This window comes from Cydia amplana, chromosome 15 (assembly GCF_948474715.1).
Source record: "Cydia amplana chromosome 15, ilCydAmpl1.1, whole genome shotgun sequence".
Taxonomy (NCBI): domain Eukaryota; kingdom Metazoa; phylum Arthropoda; class Insecta; order Lepidoptera; family Tortricidae; genus Cydia; species Cydia amplana.
This window is the reverse complement of record NC_086083.1, coordinates 16234061-16255374: the sequence shown is the minus strand read 5'-3', so window position 1 is coordinate 16255374 and position 21314 is coordinate 16234061. Positions and strand designations below refer to the sequence as shown.

Here is a 21314-nt window from a genome sequence, read left to right as displayed (position 1 = left end):
ACGAGAATCTGTTGAGAATTATGACCTGCGAGCAGAACATCCGGACATACGCAAGCATTTTTACCCAAGCTAAAACGGAGACCTTCCTAATACTCGGTTATTTCGGAGGTTCACAATACTGGTTTATTTGTGTCAAATGCTCACCTGTGCCCAATAAAATTAGCCATTGGAACACCCTGCCCCAATCTGTAATTCAGCACGCGTATTGGCCGGTCGGCACGACGACGCAATTGATGGCCTCTTCAACACGTTCCATTGGGCCGATTTGAAAATCGAAAGTGTCATTTGCGCGATTGAATTCGGAATGCACGTGCCGTTACTCACACACAGTACTTCCATTATCTAATGAGCCAATATGCTACGGACATTTTACCAGAATATTTACCCCCCAATTCATAGAATCGCAATTTTTATCACAAGCTTTTTTCTATCCTTATGATCTATCTAAGCAGCACATGTTTAATCAGAAGATCAGAACACTAGAAATGGGTGAATTTATCTGCAATTTTATCAGTATTACTACATAATATATATTCTACATTATACACAAATGATAATAACGATGGACACATAATTATTTGTGTAAAGTGCTTATTTACATATGCAGTAAGTCGCACGGCCTGTAAAATTACTCTCACTACATACACCAGTAACGATACCTGGAGTTTTTTTATCAACGTAGTAATTTAAAGCTTTATCTTCGGAGTCAATGGTACAGATGTTTATGAACTCGACAGTACTTAGTTATATCTTCGGCTCTTACGAATTAACACTTTATTACATCACAAGAGACTCGCTAGCGTGTAATCGGTTATGAAACGTCAAGTGAACAGTAAACACCTAAACACTTGCGAAAATTGCGCCTCCAGCGGTCCACGCGATGAGACTGGTTTCATTGCTACCCCTCACTGTCTTATGAAGAAATATACCTTTATACTTTGACAATAAGGTCGTTTTTAGAGTAAACAATGACTTGTAAAAGTAAAGTAATCCCATGGACGCTCTGACGTTTAATTTTGTTTTCTCGGACGAGATTTACTGGGCTTGAGCTACTTGTTTTTAATGAAATATGGTTAAGGTGAGGTCAGGTTGGTATCTTTCTTGTAAAAGCTCGACGGTGGATATATACATACAATACATATCTGCTTTTACTGTCGTGATAGAGAATAAGTTGTGTTCTCGCAGTTTTGTACAAGAAGTTAGAGTCTGTGCGGAAAGAGTCATCTTGGTTCCCATACATTCCACAATTCTTCTCTTTCCACACAGAGTCTATTCTGAACTTTTAATTATAAGTATAGTAACCGACTGCCAAATGAAGTAAAAACAAGCATACCAATTAATGTATATAATAAATCCAATATAAGCGCTGGAAGTCGCTAGATCATGCTGAAATGAGATCATTTCGTGGCACTTTCTGCTTCCTATGATTTTGTCTGTCTTGTATTTATAATTTTGGGTTTCTGCTACGAATCAATTATTTTTATATCTAAATTTTAAATGTTTTTTATACATTACATACATATATACGATGCTTTGCTCGATGTCATAGCCGCAAAAGAGGCCCCTGAAATGGTTAACTTGGCTGGACACGCGACCCCGTGTCTATACTTCGTTTTTTTTAGCATTAGAAATTTGGTAAACAATCTTGATGTGTCTTTTAATTGAAAAACACATTTTAAAAATAAATTACGGTAAATATGTAACAATTATGAATCTAATACGATCTTTTATAGTCTTCTGTACGGATATGATGGTCGTTCTTGTCTACGTGACTGCGTGATAAAACGGTGTCCGTCACTTTCTTTCCCACGGTGTTAAACAGTGACAGTTATTTTATCACGTGGATAAAGATGGATAAAGCTATCCATAATAGGCTGGCTGCTTTCATAAGTAATAGTTATTGATTTTTAAAGAGTGTTTTTCAATTAAAAGACATGTCCAGCGATTGGGACCTTCTTTCAAATTCTTTCTAGATTTTTCAGATTCTTTTGTTGAAACGAAGTAGAGTTTGTTTGTGATCGCAACATTTTAAACTCCTATCCTAAAACATTCACCTGATATGGCGTTACAAACAAACGACAACAGATTGAATGAATAAAGTTCGATTTCATGTCTTTTTTCATCTATTCAAACTGAAATCGTAGAATAAACCTTACACTTGAGTCTGGCCTTGCTTAAGCAGGTTTCGCTAAAATGTCGCAATAAAATCCAAGCATAACTCTCATTACTCCTAATATCTAGCCTCGGGTTTAAATTAAATTGATTAAAATGAATCCAACGACCGGTTAAAATCACCCAGGGTTGTTTATCACGAAGGCTTTTGTACTAACTTTAAAAACCTCGTATCGTATCATCGGGTAATTTAAAAATGAACCTTGTCTCGTAGGTGTAAAATGTGAGGCGGTTTAAGAGTTTGCCAATGTTTTAACTACGCTCATATCAATCTGCATTTACCGGCTATTAACGCAAATTGCACCTCCGCGGTTAACCCTACACGGTATAATTACTTCACGAGTAAAAATTGGAAAATGGACTTTAATACTGGAGCATACGAGTCAGTTTTCAATGGGCAAAGTTATGTGAGTAGTGTGTGTGTGTTGGCGAGTTATCGCGGGAATCAAAAGTGTGGAAGATATTAATATAGGCCTACCTTGTACGCTCAGTCGACCTCAGACGAGGTAGTAAACTTTAATTCATAGTAACACGTACAACGTAACTTAAAATAATGATATCACATAAAAATCGTCAGGATGAAGTAGTGTATTCAAGAAATTACAGACGGTTACAGAAAAAATATCGTTACATTTGACAGTTGATTGAAATGAAATTCTTACTATTAAAACTGGAATGAAACGTTATAGGACGGCAGATTATTTTGCATAGGTAGTAATTGTTGTCCCTTAGATCCGTTTCACTCCAAATTAGCCAAGTCTAGGGTTTGCACGACGGATCCGAAATGTATGGGAATATCCACGGATCCGCATCCAGATCCGGATAATTTCATACATTTCGAATCCGTATTGCAAACCCTAGCCAAGTTCCATCACTTTTATTTATGATAGAGATATGATATAGATGTCGGCGGCCGATCGTAAGATTAGGCATATCGTGAAACGTGAAAATCTTTGACCCGTTCCCTGAGTCGACGGAGCCCCGCTACGCGGGGCTCCTATTTCTGGGCAGTTTGCCCTTCGGGCATCTAAAGCAACCTAACGAACCTATCCTACCTATATATTGGTTTAATGTCACTATCCTCAAAATATTACACAGGAACATTACGATCTGCCTGATCTTACGATCGGCCGCCGACATAGACATTAGTTATAATAGAAGTATGATAATAAAGCCCGTTTTTGCCCTCAGGACCTGAATACGGCACGATGGAGGCGGCGTGGAAAGGTGGCATGGTGGAGGCGGAGCGACTGTCCGACCTGCACCTCACCGTCCGCGACCGGCTCGTCAACGACGTCATGGCGCAGATCAAGAACTGGCAGAAAGATACCTACCACAAGGTCAGTCTCCTACCCTTTCTGACCAGGCCGCGTAGCCAACGTGCCAATCGCTCCGTAGCGATCGAAACGCAACTGTCCCTGTCGCATATGGAAATGATAGAGAGACACAAAGCGATTCGATGGCGAAGCGCAAGCGATCGTCACCTTACTAGACTTATATCGACCGGGATATGAACCGTGATTACCTTTTGTACTGTTTTCGAGCTCCCGATATTTCGATGCAGTTACATGCATTTTGCTCACGGGTAACTGAAGATAGCGGGTGGGTGTCAAAGTTGTGTAGACCGCGCTCACCTTGGTTAGGCCGCCTGTTAGCATGAGTTGTCAAGTTTGGAATGTACTCGCGCGCGAGAACTCAACTCATGCTAGACCTGCCTGGTATATAGCCTACAAGAAAATGTTCAAAGGTGCAACTAAATACATAGACACGCTTTGCCTTTCGCGAATGCTCCAATTGTGGAACGGTCAACAGCAATAGTAGTGGATTGCACTACGCGTCTAAAGTATGTACCTATCTCTAACACTTTTAAAAAAGAAACAATGTCTCTATATGTATGGCGAATGGTATCTACCATACGTTTTTACAAAAAGCATCGGCGTTTTCAATGTAAACTCTAAAGGGGTCAAAGTACTTTCGTGGCTAAACTTATTGCCCAATCTGTCTGGTTTTATACTAAACTGATGAATTAGACAGATTGTAATATAGATTGCGCAATCGAACCGTCATTTCAATATCTGGGATATTGTAGGTATATAAAAACAGAGCCTATTAGAAATCTGACAAGTTAGACAAGTAATAAATCCCAAGTAAAGGATCTATATTTATCACAAATTGACAGGACTGCGGTTCTAATTCTTGTCTATCGAGATCAGTAGCTATGAGTGCTGTGACTGTGACAGACATTTGGACTAGTTGGGGGTTATTTATTACAAGTTCCGCTTGTGATCGTGGATTAAAATACATTCAAAGAAAGATAAACTTACAGGCGATATCCAAATCTGCCCATACTCAATACATAATAATATTGTAAAGTACGAAAAAGTCCAGAACTCTGAAGAAGAATTATTTTATTTGAAAAAAAAAATTGATATTACAACGCGAACAGAAAATCTAATTTCGCTAAAGTTAATAGAATTTATAGAAACGGTGACTAAACAAAGTAAACAATGTTCAAGATAACAAGTTGAATCAGAAAATTGAAAATCGATAACGGCAAACGCTTATTGTAATTTTAAATGCTTTCCCTGGGTGGTTAACCTGAAAACGTTCATAGTAGCATTAGTAGCGTTGCGAATGCATGTGTCATATTAGAGACTTTTGTCAATCCATATGGCGTTTCTAACTTTCTAGCCATAAGTTCAATGTGGATAAGACCGTCTATTACATTTCTACAAGCTCTTTCGTCGCTAATAACTCTAAGAGTAGCGTTTGTCGACAGGAGTGATGCTCTCCTCTGACTGTGTCTGAGCGACGTCACAGAATAAATAATAGTACTAAGTACAGAAGACTCACTCTCTAACAAAACGCGTCTTTTACGATCAGCACAGATATGGCCGCTAGGTGGCGACAGCGCCACGCGCGGCTTATGGCTTTCCCCAAAATTGGGGCCAAACGGATGTACTTTTAGCTACCCGTAGCAAGAGACACGCCTGGCTACTAGGGTTTGCACGACGGATCCGAAATGTATGGGAAGATCCGCGGATCCGGATCCAGATCCGGATAATTGCATACACTTCGGATCCGGATTGCAAACCCTACTGGCGACGTATACAAATACGAGAATTCTTGGTGTATCTATTGTTTCCCAAATAGTTTTAAGCCATAATGTATTGTTTACCCGCGTTTTCGTTACTCATCATTCATTTGGTTCAGAAACGCGTCGCTTTTCACGATTGCCATAAAACAAACCTAAACTAACATAACCTATCTAACCTATCTAGGATAACCTAATGAAAATCCTGAAATATTAACGGTTTCAGTTTTATGACTAATGAATCTAATGATAATATGACAAACAATACATTATCACTTAAAACTTTATGGGAAACAACAAGACCCCGAGTTCTTGACATATGACGGTCTCCCTGCAATAAATGTTATATTCCGACCGGTCTTTCCCACATTGACCTTAATTGAATGAGACGCTATCACGCTTCATAGACTGAAAGGCTCATCATTACCATCATATCATTACTTTACGGTTAAAAGAATGAACAGAACCTCATTTGCTAGTGAAAAAATCTTTCGTAACAAACGCATACCTCCATGGACACCACTACTAATCTTACTTAGGTATTCACTTGTCGCTGGCCATACTCATAGAGACTTGGCAACCGTCCAGACGTGCTATTTCCATCTCTTTCCATACACAACGCCTCTAAAAAACCAGTCTAAAGGGGCCCACTGATAACAGTCTGCCGGACGGTATCGGCCCGTCAGTTGTTCGGAACCAGGGATGCGGAGCTTATGCGGATGCGGATGTCGAACAAGTCGGTACAGGAACGTCTTAGCGGCGGCGTAAGTGCTAGGTAATTTCGTCATTACCTATACCGAAATCGTCTATATCCAGAAAAGTCGGCGAAGTTACTGTTTATTAAATATAACGCACCTATATTCTTGCTCAAATACTAAACGTTTCGTTTTTTTTTTAATAAAAAAAATACTAAAAATGTAATATTTGACGTTTTCTAAGTACCTAATCTTGACATCCGCATCCGCATCCGCGGATTTTTCTAACTGACAGGCCGATACCGTCCGGCGGACTGTTAAGTGTGACCCCCAACATATACTATTTAGGATTCTGCACGCATTGAACAGCATTAATAATCTATAGAAATGTTGATAATGTTAATGTGACGCTGTACGGCGAGATAAGTAGGGGCCCACTGATTACCAGTCCGCTGGACGACATCAGCCTGTCAGTTAGAACAAAAAGTTGACAGTTCCGAACAACTGACAGGCTGATATCGTCCGGCGGACTGATAATCAGTGGGCCGCTTAATGCCTTAGTCCCTGGACTATCTGAACCTAATAATTATACTGGTTTCCGTGAGGCCGTTTAATTTAATTTAAACTGTTGTGACTGTTGTGAGACATGCTAACATTGAATAATTTTACGGTTTAGACTCACTTGTTTTAAGTCACTCGCGCGACATGTTTCGGAGAGCCTAGGTCTCCTTTCTCAAGCACTAACAGTGACAACAACACAGTAACAAGTGAGTCTAAACCGTAAAATTATTCAATGCCGTTTAATTTGTAAGCTTTAGTAATAACAGTCCAGTTCTCGAGTATCATATGTCGGATCCAGAGACATGTTTGATAGTCTGCCACATGCGTTCGGGATTTTCTAATTTCAATGTAATTCTAGACTGAAATTTACGTTAACCTTGTTTATTATCAGCTGTCTGGCTAGAGTGGCGTGAAACAAACCAACATATCCATAAACATTAGCCCAAACAGAATACAAACAATATTTTCTCAGTACCATTAAGTACCGGTATCAGTTAAGAGTTTAGCTGTTACTAACTAACATTAATGAGTCCAATCTCATTAAGGCGCCGTGATTGCGAATTGGTAATCGAATTAAGGTGACTTAATCGCGAATTACTGAGTCAAATTAGATTTTAATTGGAAGTCCGCCTTGACCTGTTGGCGTGACGGTGTGATGGGACAATTTATGCGATAGTGCGATAGTTTGCTGACCTGTTAACATCAAAAACACGTTCGTACCGATAGGGTCTTAAAAGTTGGTCGAGTACTGTCAATATAAATATTTATCGTAATACATCGACATAAATCCATGGCATCTCCAGGATTCCATTGAACTATCCGTATATTACCTATAATATAATATGCTTTGGGTGCCACTTGGCTATGGGCAATATGTTAGAAAGTTTTAGTACGGTCAAGGAATTTAATTTTAGTACCATTTCGTACGTTGCCACAGTGAGAATACCTCTACTATAAAGTCCCTAGCGACTTTCATATCGATTGTCACTATGACAAGTCAATTCAACTCAGAAATCGTCAATCGCTAGGCCAAGTCAACATTAGAATAAAAATAATAGCAAGAATAAAAGTGCCTCGAACTAGCCGGTAAGTGGACGATTACCGTAATTACCATAATTTGAACGAACGGACATTAGAATATAAGTAGATATTAGAATACCGGAGGAGACAACATAAAGATAGGATTATGCACCGCCTTATCCGGTGAAAATGGTGATTCAGCAATCGGCTCTTAATCTACGAACTGAATTTTGTTGTTTTAGTTCTAATCGTTCGGCCACGGACAGATTAAATATCAAACGACCAGGGGCCCATTTCTCGAACGGTATTAGACTAATATTATTAGTCCACGAACTGTCAAATCGTATGGGTCACCATGGCAACACACTAATAATATTAGGCTAATACCGTTCGAGAAATGGGCCCCAGGGGCCCGTTTCTCAAAAGCTTGTAACTTGTAATACAAGTGGAAGTCCCTTTCTAACAAAAGCTGGCAAAAAGTGACATCCGCTTGTATTACATGTTACAAGCTTTTGAGAAACGGGCCCCAGGCGTAACTAACACCCACATTGTTTTTTTATGAAGGTTAATCAAATTAACTACTGCTTTTTCTGAGCATCGCTGCATCAAAGTGCATATGGCGCCTGAATACAATTAAAGAATCAGACGTTATGCAACCAAGTACGTACGTCATTTACATGGAGTGAGGTTTATTAATATTAAAGAGGTGCACTCTGCATTCAATGAAGATTCATTCTTGGCAGCTAATTATACGGTGGAATAAACTAGAAGTGGATGCCGCTGTAGCAAGAATAATTAACTTAGTATATTTCATGAGTAATGGGACTTTATAAACCAGTTGCTTATTTTTTTATTTATTTATCAAGTTAGTCCTCTTAACTAGACTTCGCAAAATATTGTCTTCGGTTACCGCGATAGTTACTCATGTATTTAATTCATTGCCTTACCGCTAACCTTTTGACTGGCGAAGCTGTGTTATGACATACATACATAGCTGCAAGCTTGCGACAGGTGCATTATTATGTAATAAACACGCTGTCCAAAACATTACAAAACCTGCGTCTGACTGTATGCGTCTAAAAAAAAGCGCCGGTGGCCTAGCGGTAAGAGCGTGCGACTTTCAATCCGGAGGTCGCGGGTTCAAACCCCGGCTCGTACTAATGAGTTTTTCGGAACTTATGTACGAAATATCATTTGATATTTACCAGTAGTTTTACGGTGAAGGAAAACATCGTGAGGAAACCGGACTAATCCTAATAATAGGCCGAGTTTCCCCTCTGGGTTGGAAGGTCAAATGGCAGTCTTGGGATTTGTTGTCAAGCGGACCCTAGGTTTCCATGAGCCGTGGCAAAAATGCCGGGATACGCAAGGAAGATGATGGCTCACTAGAAATTTGTGATGTCATTTCTTAATGGAAACCCGATATGAAACCAAGGGCCCGTTTCTCAAAAGCTTGTAACTTGTAATACAAGCGGATGTCACTTTTTGACAGCGTGTTTGTTAGAAAGGGACTTCCACGTATATTAACTTCTATTACAAGTGACAAGCTTTTGAGAAACGGGCCCCAAGTCTTAAAATTTTCAGACAGACGACTATAGCGGCGAAAATAGATATATCCTAACTCTGTCCGCGACTTCGCCTGTGAGGGATGATGGTGATGCTTGTGAGGGATGTGGAAGAGTTCAAAAGTTCAATGTCACAAAACAAAAACTTAAGTTTGCAAACAGTGATGATTGTAATAATGATTCAGCGGCTATTGTTCTGCGAACAATCGGTCAGCGTGATGGTCTCGTTACGACAATTGCCGTCGTGTCGTGTCATCGGTATGCCGTCGTAAATATTAAATGAAGGATCCGGCCTAGACAAGATGACAATGGCGATGGCGCCAACGCCAAACGAAAAGTAAAAATTTATCGCGATCAAGTAACTTATTTATATCTATTGTACTAGTTATTGTTGCTAGAATTTTTTTGGAATTTGTATAATGTGTATTTTTTAATAATTTGCATTATTGTATTGTATTGTTATACATACAAAACTTCTACTCGCTCCGTTTTCTTTGTAATTTTAGCAACGAAAACTAGTACCTGTCATAGATATATGTTACGTAAACGTTCATGCCGAGTTTCATATAATTTAAGCATGTCGTTTCAAAATGAAAGCATAACTTCGATTGTATGCGAGCGGCTTTTTGGCGGTGGGTTCGTGTGTCTCTTTTTAGTTTCATTTGGAGTTTTCTAAAAAAGCGGCCAAGTGCGAGTCGGACTCGCCCATGAAGGGTTCCGTATTTAGGGGATTTATGACGTATTAAAAAAAAACTACTTACTAGATCTTGTTCAAACCAATTTTCGGTGGAATTTTGCATGGTAATGTACATCATATATTTTTTTTAGTTTTATCATTCTCTTATTTTAGAAGTTACAGGGGGGGGGGACACACATTTTACCACTTTGGAAGTGTCTCTCGCGCAAACTATTCAGTTTAGAAAAAAATTATATTAGAAACCTCAATATCATTTTTGAAGACCTATCCATAGATACCCCACACGTATGGGTTTGATTACGGACGGACAGACGGACAGACAGACATGACGAATCCATAAGGGTTCCGTTTTTTGCCATTTGGCTACGGAACCCTAAAAAGGATAGTCGCTTGGCTAGGCTCCGAGAGTAACTCCTTTGATTCACTGTCAGTATAGTGTCAATGTCATTCCCGTAATTTGTAAACTACACCGTATTCACATTATACCCCGGCCACATACTCGACGTGTGGCATGGGAAGTTGGCAGAGGCGTAGTGTGGCCGCGCTACTCGTCATGCCCACCGCTCCTTATTTTGTCGGTTTTTTGGCGCGAGTCAAAGGACAGTATGCTGGAGCGTGGCGATTAAAGGCTTCGGCACACAGGCGCGTTTTCCGGGCGGGGCGTGAGCGGGGCGCGCCGCTTTTACATATAAAACGCTCACGCCCCGCCCGGAAAACGCGCCTGTGTGACGAAGCCTTAATCGCGCGAGTAGGGCAGTGTGTCGGCTCGGCCACGACTTTACGCGACTGGCGACGATGGCAGTGACAACCATAGGTGGAAACAAAAGGTCCTATCGATGTGTCTTTCTCCAACCTATGCCGTCGCAAGTCGCTCAATGTCGTGGCCGAGCCGTGTGACCGGAGCGGGTGACATCGCGGCAGCGCGATGAGCATAGTCTGGCCAAGGTATTATAAGTTATAACCAACATTGCAAAGTTACCAGTGACGTTAGATACCTGTGCCGTAACACCGGCTTAATGGACAGTAAAACATCGTGGGCGCGCCGGAGGTGCGAATGTGTTGAGTAATTTTATAGCACCATTACTGAAGTGCCTGTTTGTTGCTGAAGACGGCCGGTTAATTTTGCTGGCACGCATTTGTATAATGATTCATTTATTTTTAAGGGTTCATTTTAGCCTTTATACCTACATATACAAATATATGTAGGTATTCGATATTTTAACCTGTGTTTTTAGTAAAATAATTACGTAATATAATTATAATTTCATACTTTCCACATAAAAATATGAGAAAGCAGAATACAGTTACAGCAGCAAGCGCCTTATTAACGTTAAGTATTGTTGGTGGCTAGTTAGAGTAGTACACTTAAGATGGAGATTGATCATTGTATTCCGAGGGCTCATTCACATCATCAGTACAAATCACGCATTACACGAAGAAATTTCGTTAAGAGGGCGCTAACGTGAAATTGTAATTTTTATATTGAATTATTGTACGTTTTAATCAAGAGCAAATCACACGGAAACTAGAGTATTTTTCAAACTGGAAGAGTACGCTGACAGATGTCAATTCAATAAAATTTTGCGACTATTGGCATTTTTATAGATGGTCAAGCAAATCTTGTCAGTAGAAAAAGGCGCGAAATTCAAATTTTCTATGGGGCGATATCCCTACGCGCCTACATTTTTCAAATGTGCCGCCTTTTTCTACTGATAAGATTTGCTTGACCATCTATAGGTTATAAATTGTATGGAGATGACATATGTCAGCGTACCCTTCCAGTTTGAAAAATACTAAAGACTATATTTGCAAGGGCAGACTCCAACCAAAACCTTAATAAAAAAAAAGCGGCCAAGTGCGAGTCGGACTCGCCCATGAAGGGTTCCGTATTTAGGCGATTTATGACGTATAAAAAAACTACTTGCTAGATCCCGTTCAAACCAATTTTCGGTGGAAGTTTACATGGTAATGTACATCATATATTTTTTTTAGTTTTATCATTCTCTTATTTTAGAAGTTACAGGGGGGGGGGACACACATTTTACCACTTTGGAAGTGTCTCTCGCGCAAACTATTCAGTTTAGAAAAAAATGATATTAGAAACCTCAATATAATTTTTGAAGACCTATCCGTAGATACCCCACACGTATGGGTTTGATGAAAAAAAAATTTTTGAGTTTCAGTTCGAAGTATGGGGAACCCCAAAAATTTATTGTTTTTTTTCTATTTTTGTGTGAAAATCTTAATGCGGTTCACAGAATACATCTACTTACCAAGTTTCAACAGTATAGTTCTTATAGTTTCGGAGAAAAGTGGCTGTGACATACGGACGGACAGACAGACGGACAGACGGACAGACGGACAGACAGACAGACATGACGAATCTATAAGGGTTCCGTTTTTTGCCATTTGGCTACGGAACCCTAACTAGCTGCCGACGGTTCAAAGTAATTTTTGGTGTGGTAGTAAACCAAGCGATTTGATAGTTATTGGTCCAAACACGCGACTCGTCTAAGTCGCAGTTCGGTCATTACGTGGTTCGTCCATAATGCGTTTCGTCAGTATCGTAATTCGTCCATTTCGCAATTCGTCAAAGTCTTAGTTCGTCAATTACGTGGCTCGACAAGAAAGTATATTAGGCCGCTCGGGATACTCGGAAGCTTCGTTGCCGACCATGTAATAGAGGCTTTAAGGGCGTATGTAAATTTTCATAGACGTAGGTGTTGGCGTTATTTATCTTTACAAGCGCACTATTTTGGCAACAGTACGTCAAACGTCAAGCGTCAAATTGCACGTAACATAGCACTTAGTCGCTAATAGTAACTGTTAACTCGTGGTGCGAGATGACCATTAGCACTGTGAGGAAATGTGTACCGTTAACACATCTCTTCTTACCTAAGCTGATCCTTGAGCAATGTTTTAGTAATAAAAACATACAAAACACCTGGTTTTGTGTGAAAAGAATCGCACTACCAGACAAATTCTCCCATAGATCGTGCAATAAGTTTGGGAATTTTACTGTATCCCATTTAATAGGTAGGTATATTTTAGTCCTTCTCAAGGCACACGAGATTTTTATGAACGGCATTTTGAGCATTTTTGACTAAGCAGCCTTTGTTAGCGTCACGTTCTGATATGAACATGGAAATATAGGCTTCCACCCATACTACGTACGACCCGCCCTTGGGATTTAATTGAATATATATCTATCAAGTACACCCTTCTTAGTACAGCATAGCTTCATAGCTTGGTATTCGTATTATTCAACATAACGGTGTTAATAATAACGCGCGACGCGTATCTATTATGTACCAACTAATGACATAATATTAGTCGCGGCTGGAAGCCGTGAAGTGACGTGATTAGCGACGTTATTATAACCTTGTTCAAAGTAAACCACGTTATAGATAATTAAACAGCAGTTGCAGCATCGTTCACCATTATGCAATCTATACAATTATGAAATGCATAAGAAAAATACAAACGGACATAAAGTGTCATTTTATAGAACTTGCTAACTAATTTATTGTGAAACTGCTGACATACGATTTGTAATTTAATACCTAAATTTTGAATGAAATTTTGATTGTGACTGTTATTCTTCATACTTATTCAATTATTCGTAATGTAAAAAAAACTGACAATCACAATATAAATCCCTGACAATCTACCATGTGTAATTTTAAGTGAAATTGTATATTGTGAGATAAATAAATCATATCATATCATATCGTATGTAAACAAAGATCACTAGAAAATTCATATTTTTTGACAGTTTCAATATGCCGATTTGTTTACATAGCAAGTTCCATAGAATGACACTTTACACAAATATACATATATAAATAAATCAAAGAGAAAGGAGACGATTAAATCTATCATGATATATTATATTATTAATACATATTATATTATGAATACAGCTAGATATCAACAAAACAGTGTTGAGAGTGTCACTGCCCCAAATATACCTTATCTGCGCGAGCAAATGTCATCCCTAATGACATGACCATAAAGGCGCGTTATCTGTGGCTCGCCGCCAAATGTGACAATCCCTCTGACAGGCCAATTCGAGTTTTGGTTATTCGATCTGTTTCCGATATGATACTGATCTTTCATTGTCAAAAGTGCCGTTTTTGGTTGAATGATAATAAATAAATAAATAATTTATTGAGAAAAGTATAGTACAGTGGTTGCTCTTAAAGACTAAGAATTTATAAAGACAAGTGATTTACAAACGCCTGAACTAGGATTCCCTGTGTTTCAGGCAGCGAAGGACAATATTAATTATAGTAGAATAGTATTTTATGCAACCGTTGTTTAAGAGAGGTCAAAAAAGGCGAGTGGCGTGAGTAACAATTTGAGGCGAAGCCGAAAATTGTTAATAAAGACGCCACGAGTATTTTTGACTCAGTATTTATTCTGTTTCAGTTAAACTACGTTACATACAATACTTTTTCTACGACCAAGCACTTACTTTGTAAATTTAACAAATATTTTTCAATCAAGAAGTAGCAAAGAATGGAGGGTACGGGCGGCAAAAGAATGAAAGAAATAAAAAAAATATATCTATGGTTCACTCATCTGTTAGAGATGACAATTAAAATTAGGTTGGCAACAATGTATTTCATACAATATTTTTTAAGTGTTGATTACACTAAGTATCGTAAAAGTGGCAAAAAGATACTGCGTGTATGCACAAATACTTTTTTGGGGAATAGACTAAAGACTTGTCTTGACAACTATAAGATAGGGGTTTAAAGGTGTGTGCACGACCCTTTAACTGAAAAATAAAAGTACGAGAGTAGAAAATAGTTATTTTTCTACTCGTCGACTGCAATGCTTGAATTAAGACTTCGTATACCAAAGTGAAATCGCATACTTTTTTCACTGTGGAACCCCAACTCAACTATAATATTCATTTCGATACAGTTTAGTCAACTATAATATTCATTTCGATACAAGTGCGAAAAAGAGGAAATTCGAAACGAGTAAATAGCCCCATATGTACTGTAAATGTCTTTTACAGTACATATGGGGCTACTTTTCCGCACTAGTGCGTAAAATAGCACTTTTCGTGCGTATGTCGAAACTTTAAAGTGCCATATGTACTTACTGTAAAACGTTGTTCGATACACGTGCGAATAGGTAATTCGCAACTCGTGTCGATTTAAAACACTCCCTTCGGTTGTGTTTTAATTTATCGCCACTCGTTTCGAATTTCCTCTTTTTCGCACTTGTGTCGAAAATAACTATTTTGATACTGTCAGATCAGTATCATATCGGAAACAGATCGAATACCTAAAACTCTAATTGGCCTGTGAGAGTAATCATCGTATTTATCAGTGGAATGTTTTTGGCGATAATATGCGTTTGGACGAAAGTTATTTGTGCAGTTTTTAAGCAAAGGCATATTTTATACTATCTTATATGTATATTATCTGTTGTCAAAAATGCTACTGAGTTACTAACATAAAAGAATTAACACATATACTTAGTACGGGCACAGACTTTAATTGTTGATCCATCTAAGCTAATTTGGCTGCCAATGCCAATACTAACAGTATGAAATGGCCAATGTAAAGTAACCCCTAAAAATTTCCTTCCATCCTTTTTGAAGTAGGCTATTCAAATTCAAACTAAATTTCGAAAATTAACTACGTACGTAAATTATTTTAGCATTATTTACTTGAAACCTTTATAAATTGACACCTTCAGCCATATTCGAACTTTAAGATACGTCAAATATAAGATATTGAAACGATATGGATCTGATATGTAAGTGTCAAACAAGTGTCAAAAGTGACGTTTTTGTTTGAAGAAACGTCACTTTTGACACTGACATATCCGATCCATATCGTTTCAATATCTTATATTTGACGTAGGTATCTTAAAGTTCGAATATGGCTGCTTGACTGGAATTTCTATCATACTTACTTCAAGCAGGCTTGTCCATAACGTCCAAGTCCATCTGTTTGTCAATCGAGTTTGGTCATCTCGGGAGTAGTACCGAGACGATCTCGTTGTTGGTAAACAATTTCTCAAGCTTGCGCCGGCGCAGGCACGCGGAAGCACACGGCGCGTGCAAATATTGCTAATCCAGCGTTAAACGATTACGCACGATCTCTGCTCCGATACCCTCTAGCCCAGCGGTCGGCAACCCGCGGCCCGCGGGCCGCATGCGGCCCGTGAACCTGTCACTTGCGGCCCGCGAGCCTCCCTGGCTATTTTGTATGTAATAGGCACATATTGACAAACGACAATGTCTGATAAATTTCATAAATATTAACAAAGTGCGGCCCGCGTCAACTTCGTAAACTACTATGTGGCCCTTGGCTGCTAAAAGGTTGCCGACCGCTGCTCTAGCCGCCCATACGTCAAATCTTGCCAAGTAAAATTAAATTTTATTTTGTCAACACAAAGTTCAAATTAGAATGGAATTGGAGACCTTTTTATAGGTCTCTGGGCGGCTACAGGATACGCCGATAGTCCGATACTATCTCGACGCGTGATGTAGACAGATTACGTTACGTTCTATATTTTGAGCGGTCTTTTTTATCCACGATAGAACACGGTTTATTCGTTTAGGGCTAGAGGCTGTTTGTCCCCAGTTTTCTCCGACACGTATCGTTTAATCTACGTATTGGCGAAATTACGTTACGGTACGGTTAACGTTACGTCGTCGGGATGTAGTATAAATTCAATATACGCGATATAATCCGTTTTAATAGTTTTATTTCATGAGTACTTAATTAAAACTATCGCGGTAACCGAAGACAATACTACGTATTGGCGGTTATCTGAAAAGGGTTGGAGACAATGGAGACACCAGCCCTAGTAGCACGATCGCATTTTTATCGTTTATCACCATGCCTGTCACGTTCTAACAAGTATGTAAGTGCGAAAGTGACGGGCATAGTGATAGTCGATAAAAATGGAACCGTGCTGAGCCCGCAGCTATTGTCAGAAATTTACTTAACAAGTTAATTTGCGCTGTTGCTAGGCATTTAAGATCCAAATACCTATTTAAATTTAGTTATCTTCAAATGCGCTGATAATTCGAATAGTCTAGAAGATTTTGTATTGAAATGAGACTGCGATATACCGTATTTATATCCTAGTTATAAAGTTTCATCGCAGGTTATGGTCTTGGTCGCGTAACGGTCGGGTAACTGATGTCCCAGGAAAAGCAAAAGAGTGTTTCCAATTTGTAGAATTTCTAGTGAAGCCTCTAAGTACTGGTATTATTTATGTAGTAGTGTAAACTGCAGTGTGGCCTGTGTTATTGGGTCAGTCGGTCGGATACTAAGGCTTCTCAGATGACCCCGCTGCTATATGCCGTGTTACATGTAGATTTGTTATCGTACAACTAATTACTACATAGAATGCCGCCCGATAGTATACTACGCGTTGTTGATGATTAGAATTGTTTAAAACGTTCCTGAAATATACCTACATATTATTTAGCCCTTGTCCTTGTCCGACAGAATTTCGGCTAAATGATTAAATTTAATTGAAATAAAATATTTTTAAGTAACGCCAAAAATTCTCAGAATGCGACCGCTGTTATTGCCGAGTGTACTTTTTATGAAACGGTCATCCATTTTCATTACTCATCGAAGTCATCGAAACGATTCTAAATGTTACGTTGTTTTATCACAGTTGACCTTAGTCCCGTCTCTTAGCATAGAACCTTAGTATGGCCAACTTAGGTCGCCATCAACAGATTTAGATTGTATCTTATATTACTAGAAAACCTTAATAAGGCAGGATAACGAGATGAGTTCATAATGATGGCATCCCCATAACAGGCCGCCATGATTCCATTTGAGATGATATCAGCGTTATACCAACCGATGATCCATTGCAGTTATCTGATGATTATGTTTTAATAATGGACTCACTTATACGGTAACAGTTATTTTTTATCAAGGACTTGTTTTTTGCCAGGAAAACTTCCAAGCATTCATCATCAAGTTAATTGGTTCTTTAACCTGATGTTTCAATGTGTAGTGGTACCGAAAGGTCATTGATGTTGATAATAGACAAATATGCAGTTGCCTACAGAATGTGCAATGAAGTAATTGTCAAAAAGCGGCCAAGTGCGAGTCGGACTCGCCCATGAAGGGTTCCGTATTTAGGCGATTTATGACGTATAAAAAAAAAACTACTTACTAGATCTCGTTCAAACCAATTTTCGGTGGAAGTTTACATGGTAATGTACATCATATATTTTTTTTAGTTTTATCATTCTCTTATTTTAGAAGTTACAGGGGGGGGGGACACACATTTTACCACTTTGGATGTGTCTCTCGCGCAAACTATTCAGTTTAGAAAAAAATGATATTAGAAACCTCAATATTATTTTTGAAGACCTATCCATAGATACCCCACACGTATGGGTTTGATGAAAAAAAAAATTTTGAGTTTCAGTTCTAAGTATGGGGAACCCCAAAAATTTATTGTTTTTTTTTCTATTTTTGTGTGAAAATCTTAATGCGGTTCACAGAATACATCTACTTACTAAGTTTCAACAGTATAGTTCTTATAGTTTCGGAGAAAAGTGGCTGTGACATACGGACGGACAGACAGACGGACAGACGGACAGACGGACAGAAGGACAGACAGACAGACAGACAGACAGACAGACAAGACGAATCTATAAGGGTTCCGTTTTTTGCCATTTGGCTACGGAACCCTAAAAAGTTACGAAGGCTATACTGTACAATTTTTTCAAGGAATTCGCACCAAAAAAAGCCAGGAATGCCATATAAAACCTCGAGAGCCGAAACGCACCTATAAAACTAGGGTTGCCAGATTGAAAGGCGCTATTATCGGGAAAAAATATAAATTTTTCGGGATTTTGGGACTTAAGTCGGGAAAAAAAACCATCGCTCCCTCACCGCACAATCTCTCGCCACGCATGCCCCGCGCGCTCGCTCGACGACAGTTCGGAACTTGAAATCATTGTTTTATAACGTGAACCTGTTTTTCGGGACAATTTGCAGTTGGTCGGGAATCGGGAACACATGCTAAAAATCGGGAGAATCCCGCCAAATCCCGACCATCTGGCAACCCTATATAAAACCCTTGTATATTTTCGTGATTTTCTTATTAAGCCCCTTAGAAGAACTAGTTCAGTTTCATCCATTTTCATCACTTTTTGCTATTCCAAATCATGACCCCGGTATGGTAATTTACTAGATGTAATACATAATATGATTAAACTCCAAAATTATTTATCTTACCAAAATATTTCCTAACTACTGGATTACACTCACTATCGCCCTCAGCTCCATTTATCTAAAACAGACCTTCCGTGAACTGTATAAAGTTGAAATTCATCTGTAATGTGTACACACGAGTTGCACAAATGCGCACAACGCACATAGATGCAGATAAGCAATCTCCGATACATGTCGGGACGTCAAATTCCGAGTGATGCTATCGCGCGATGCTTATCTTGATCGAGACGTGTCGTTATCGCGTGGTTGGCACTTGTTCTAGAATCATATCACAATTTTCTTGAAATTCAACTTGGTTGTGACCAAATTTTTGTTCTAGAATGGTATTACAATTTTGCTGAAATTTAACTTCTTTACTGAGCAATTTTTTTGTAATATATGCTTATAAGTGGCTCTTATACTTTTGGACTAAGGTATACTGTGGGGTTGGACCTATTATCAGGCTAAATTATATTGTGTATTTCTAATGTGATTGGACATTTTTTGTTACTTTGCTGTTGTTATCTTTGTTAAAACAGTCGACATTAAAAATAGCTCTAATAAAATGTTGCTAAATACTTAACTGTCCAGCTTTAGATCTTTCCTATTTCAGTCCCAAGGAACTGTTACTTTTTACTCTGTCAGATAAGAGGTTATATTCCATAGAACGAACAGGAAGTGTCCAAGTCATTAAAGGTCCATAACCTTAATTTAATAGTCTCATGTCCCGTGTCCCATCGAGCATGTAAACACTCGTAATGTATGCCCCGTCACGCCCTGTCGTGTCCAGTTGGTTGTCTCTGCATCACGACACTATCAGAATTATACACACGTGCATGTTGTAGATTTAGGAGCTAAACTGTGTAATGAACTGTCACCCGCGGTATTTCCGGACCGATACGAACTTCAAACTGTCAAGAAAAGAGCGTACTCCCTTCTTAAAGGCCGGCAACGCACTTGCAACCCCTCTAGTGTTGCAGGTGTCCATGGGTGGCTGTAATTGCTTACCATCAGGCGATTCGTCTGCTTGTTTGCCGCCTATATCATAAAAAAGGACCAATTATATTCAGATAATCGCACAAAACCTCAAACTAGGTAAAGTAACCAAGGCTATTTCACTATGAATACCCTCTAGAATTACAAGCGCACAATTCTGTTTACCACTTAACAGAACAATGGAAATAAACAGCAAAATTAAAGAGACAGGAAATACGCGGTGAGAAGGACGGAGCTACCGGGGTATCGATGTCACGGCGACCTTGACATTAATGCTCACGTGTTTATGGTTATTATGGAAATCATAGAAATCACCCTTGCGTATACAGAGGACCTACTTGCACACATTGAAAGAACTAAATTTCTTTATTTACGAGGGGCGTTCAAAATATTCTCGGTATTGATATCTTACGACCTCTTCTAAAATTTCTTTCGTTACTGGCCGCTAAGGTTTATTCATTGACATTAAAAAAAAGTATAATTCGAACCGAGATGGTCTTTTGTTTTTCTGCAATTGCTGAACAAACATGAACATCATGTGCGAATTGACAATGTTAACTAAATTAGAACATCGATGCGTGATAAAATTCTTGACAAAACAGGGTAAAAATCAAAAAACCATAAAAGAGGAAATGGATTGTGTTTACCGTGAGTCTGCTCCTTCTTTATCTACCATTCAAAAGTGGTCAAGAGAGTTTAAACGCGGAAGGGAGAGTATTGAAGATGACCCTAGACCTGGCCGGCCTGTAGTAGCTACTTCACAAGAAAATATTGATAAAGTGGAAAAACTTATATTGGAAGATGGTCGAGTGAAGGTAAAATCTATAGCACAAGTAACCAATCTCTCTATTGGTACCGTACATGATATTATACATGACCATCTTAATATGTCAAAAGTAAGTGCAAGATGGGTTCCGCGAATGCTGACTCGGCTTCAAAAAGACATGCGTGTAGCTTGTTGTTCCGATTTTATTGACCTGTGCGGTGAAAATCCTGATGAGGTGAAGAATAGTTACTGGAGATGAAACCTGGGTTCATCATTATGACCCAGAGAGTAAACAAGAGTCCATGCAGTGGCACATTAAGGGTTCAGCTCATCCCAAGAAGTTCAAGGTCATCCCTTCAGCTGGCAAGGTCATGGCCACGATATTTTGGGATTGTGAAGGAGTATTACTAATCGATTATAAAGAAAAAGGTGTAAATATCACAGGACAGTACTACGCTAACATTCTACGTCAATTAAAGGATGTAATTAAAGAAAAGAGGCGAGGAAAGTTAACCAAAGGTATT

General features: G+C 38.9%; 3 protein-coding genes and 1 long non-coding RNA gene across 7 annotated transcripts in view; 2 read left to right on the top strand and 2 right to left on the bottom strand.

Annotated features, from left to right (window-relative positions):
- LOC134654661 (zinc finger BED domain-containing protein 4-like) overlaps positions 1–21314 on the bottom strand; it is a 1082235-nt gene that overhangs the window by 373067 nt on the left and 687854 nt on the right. The window lies entirely within an intron of this gene.
- LOC134654688 (uncharacterized) overlaps positions 1–21314 on the bottom strand; it is a 403600-nt gene that overhangs the window by 139838 nt on the left and 242448 nt on the right. The gene's annotated exons all lie outside the window — the stretch shown is intronic.
- LOC134654659 (uncharacterized) overlaps positions 1–21314 on the top strand; it is a 191823-nt gene that overhangs the window by 46020 nt on the left and 124489 nt on the right. The window lies entirely within an intron of this gene.
- Positions 1–21314, top strand: part of LOC134654664 (protein kinase C and casein kinase substrate in neurons protein 1) — a 229612-nt gene that overhangs the window by 161981 nt on the left and 46317 nt on the right. For all 4 annotated transcript variants that reach the window (XM_063510140.1, XM_063510139.1, XM_063510137.1 and 1 more), the window contains one exon: positions 3364–3512. In XM_063510140.1, the coding sequence (XP_063366210.1) occupies positions 3364–3512 (149 nt within the window). The remainder of the gene's footprint in view (positions 1–3363; positions 3513–21314) is intronic.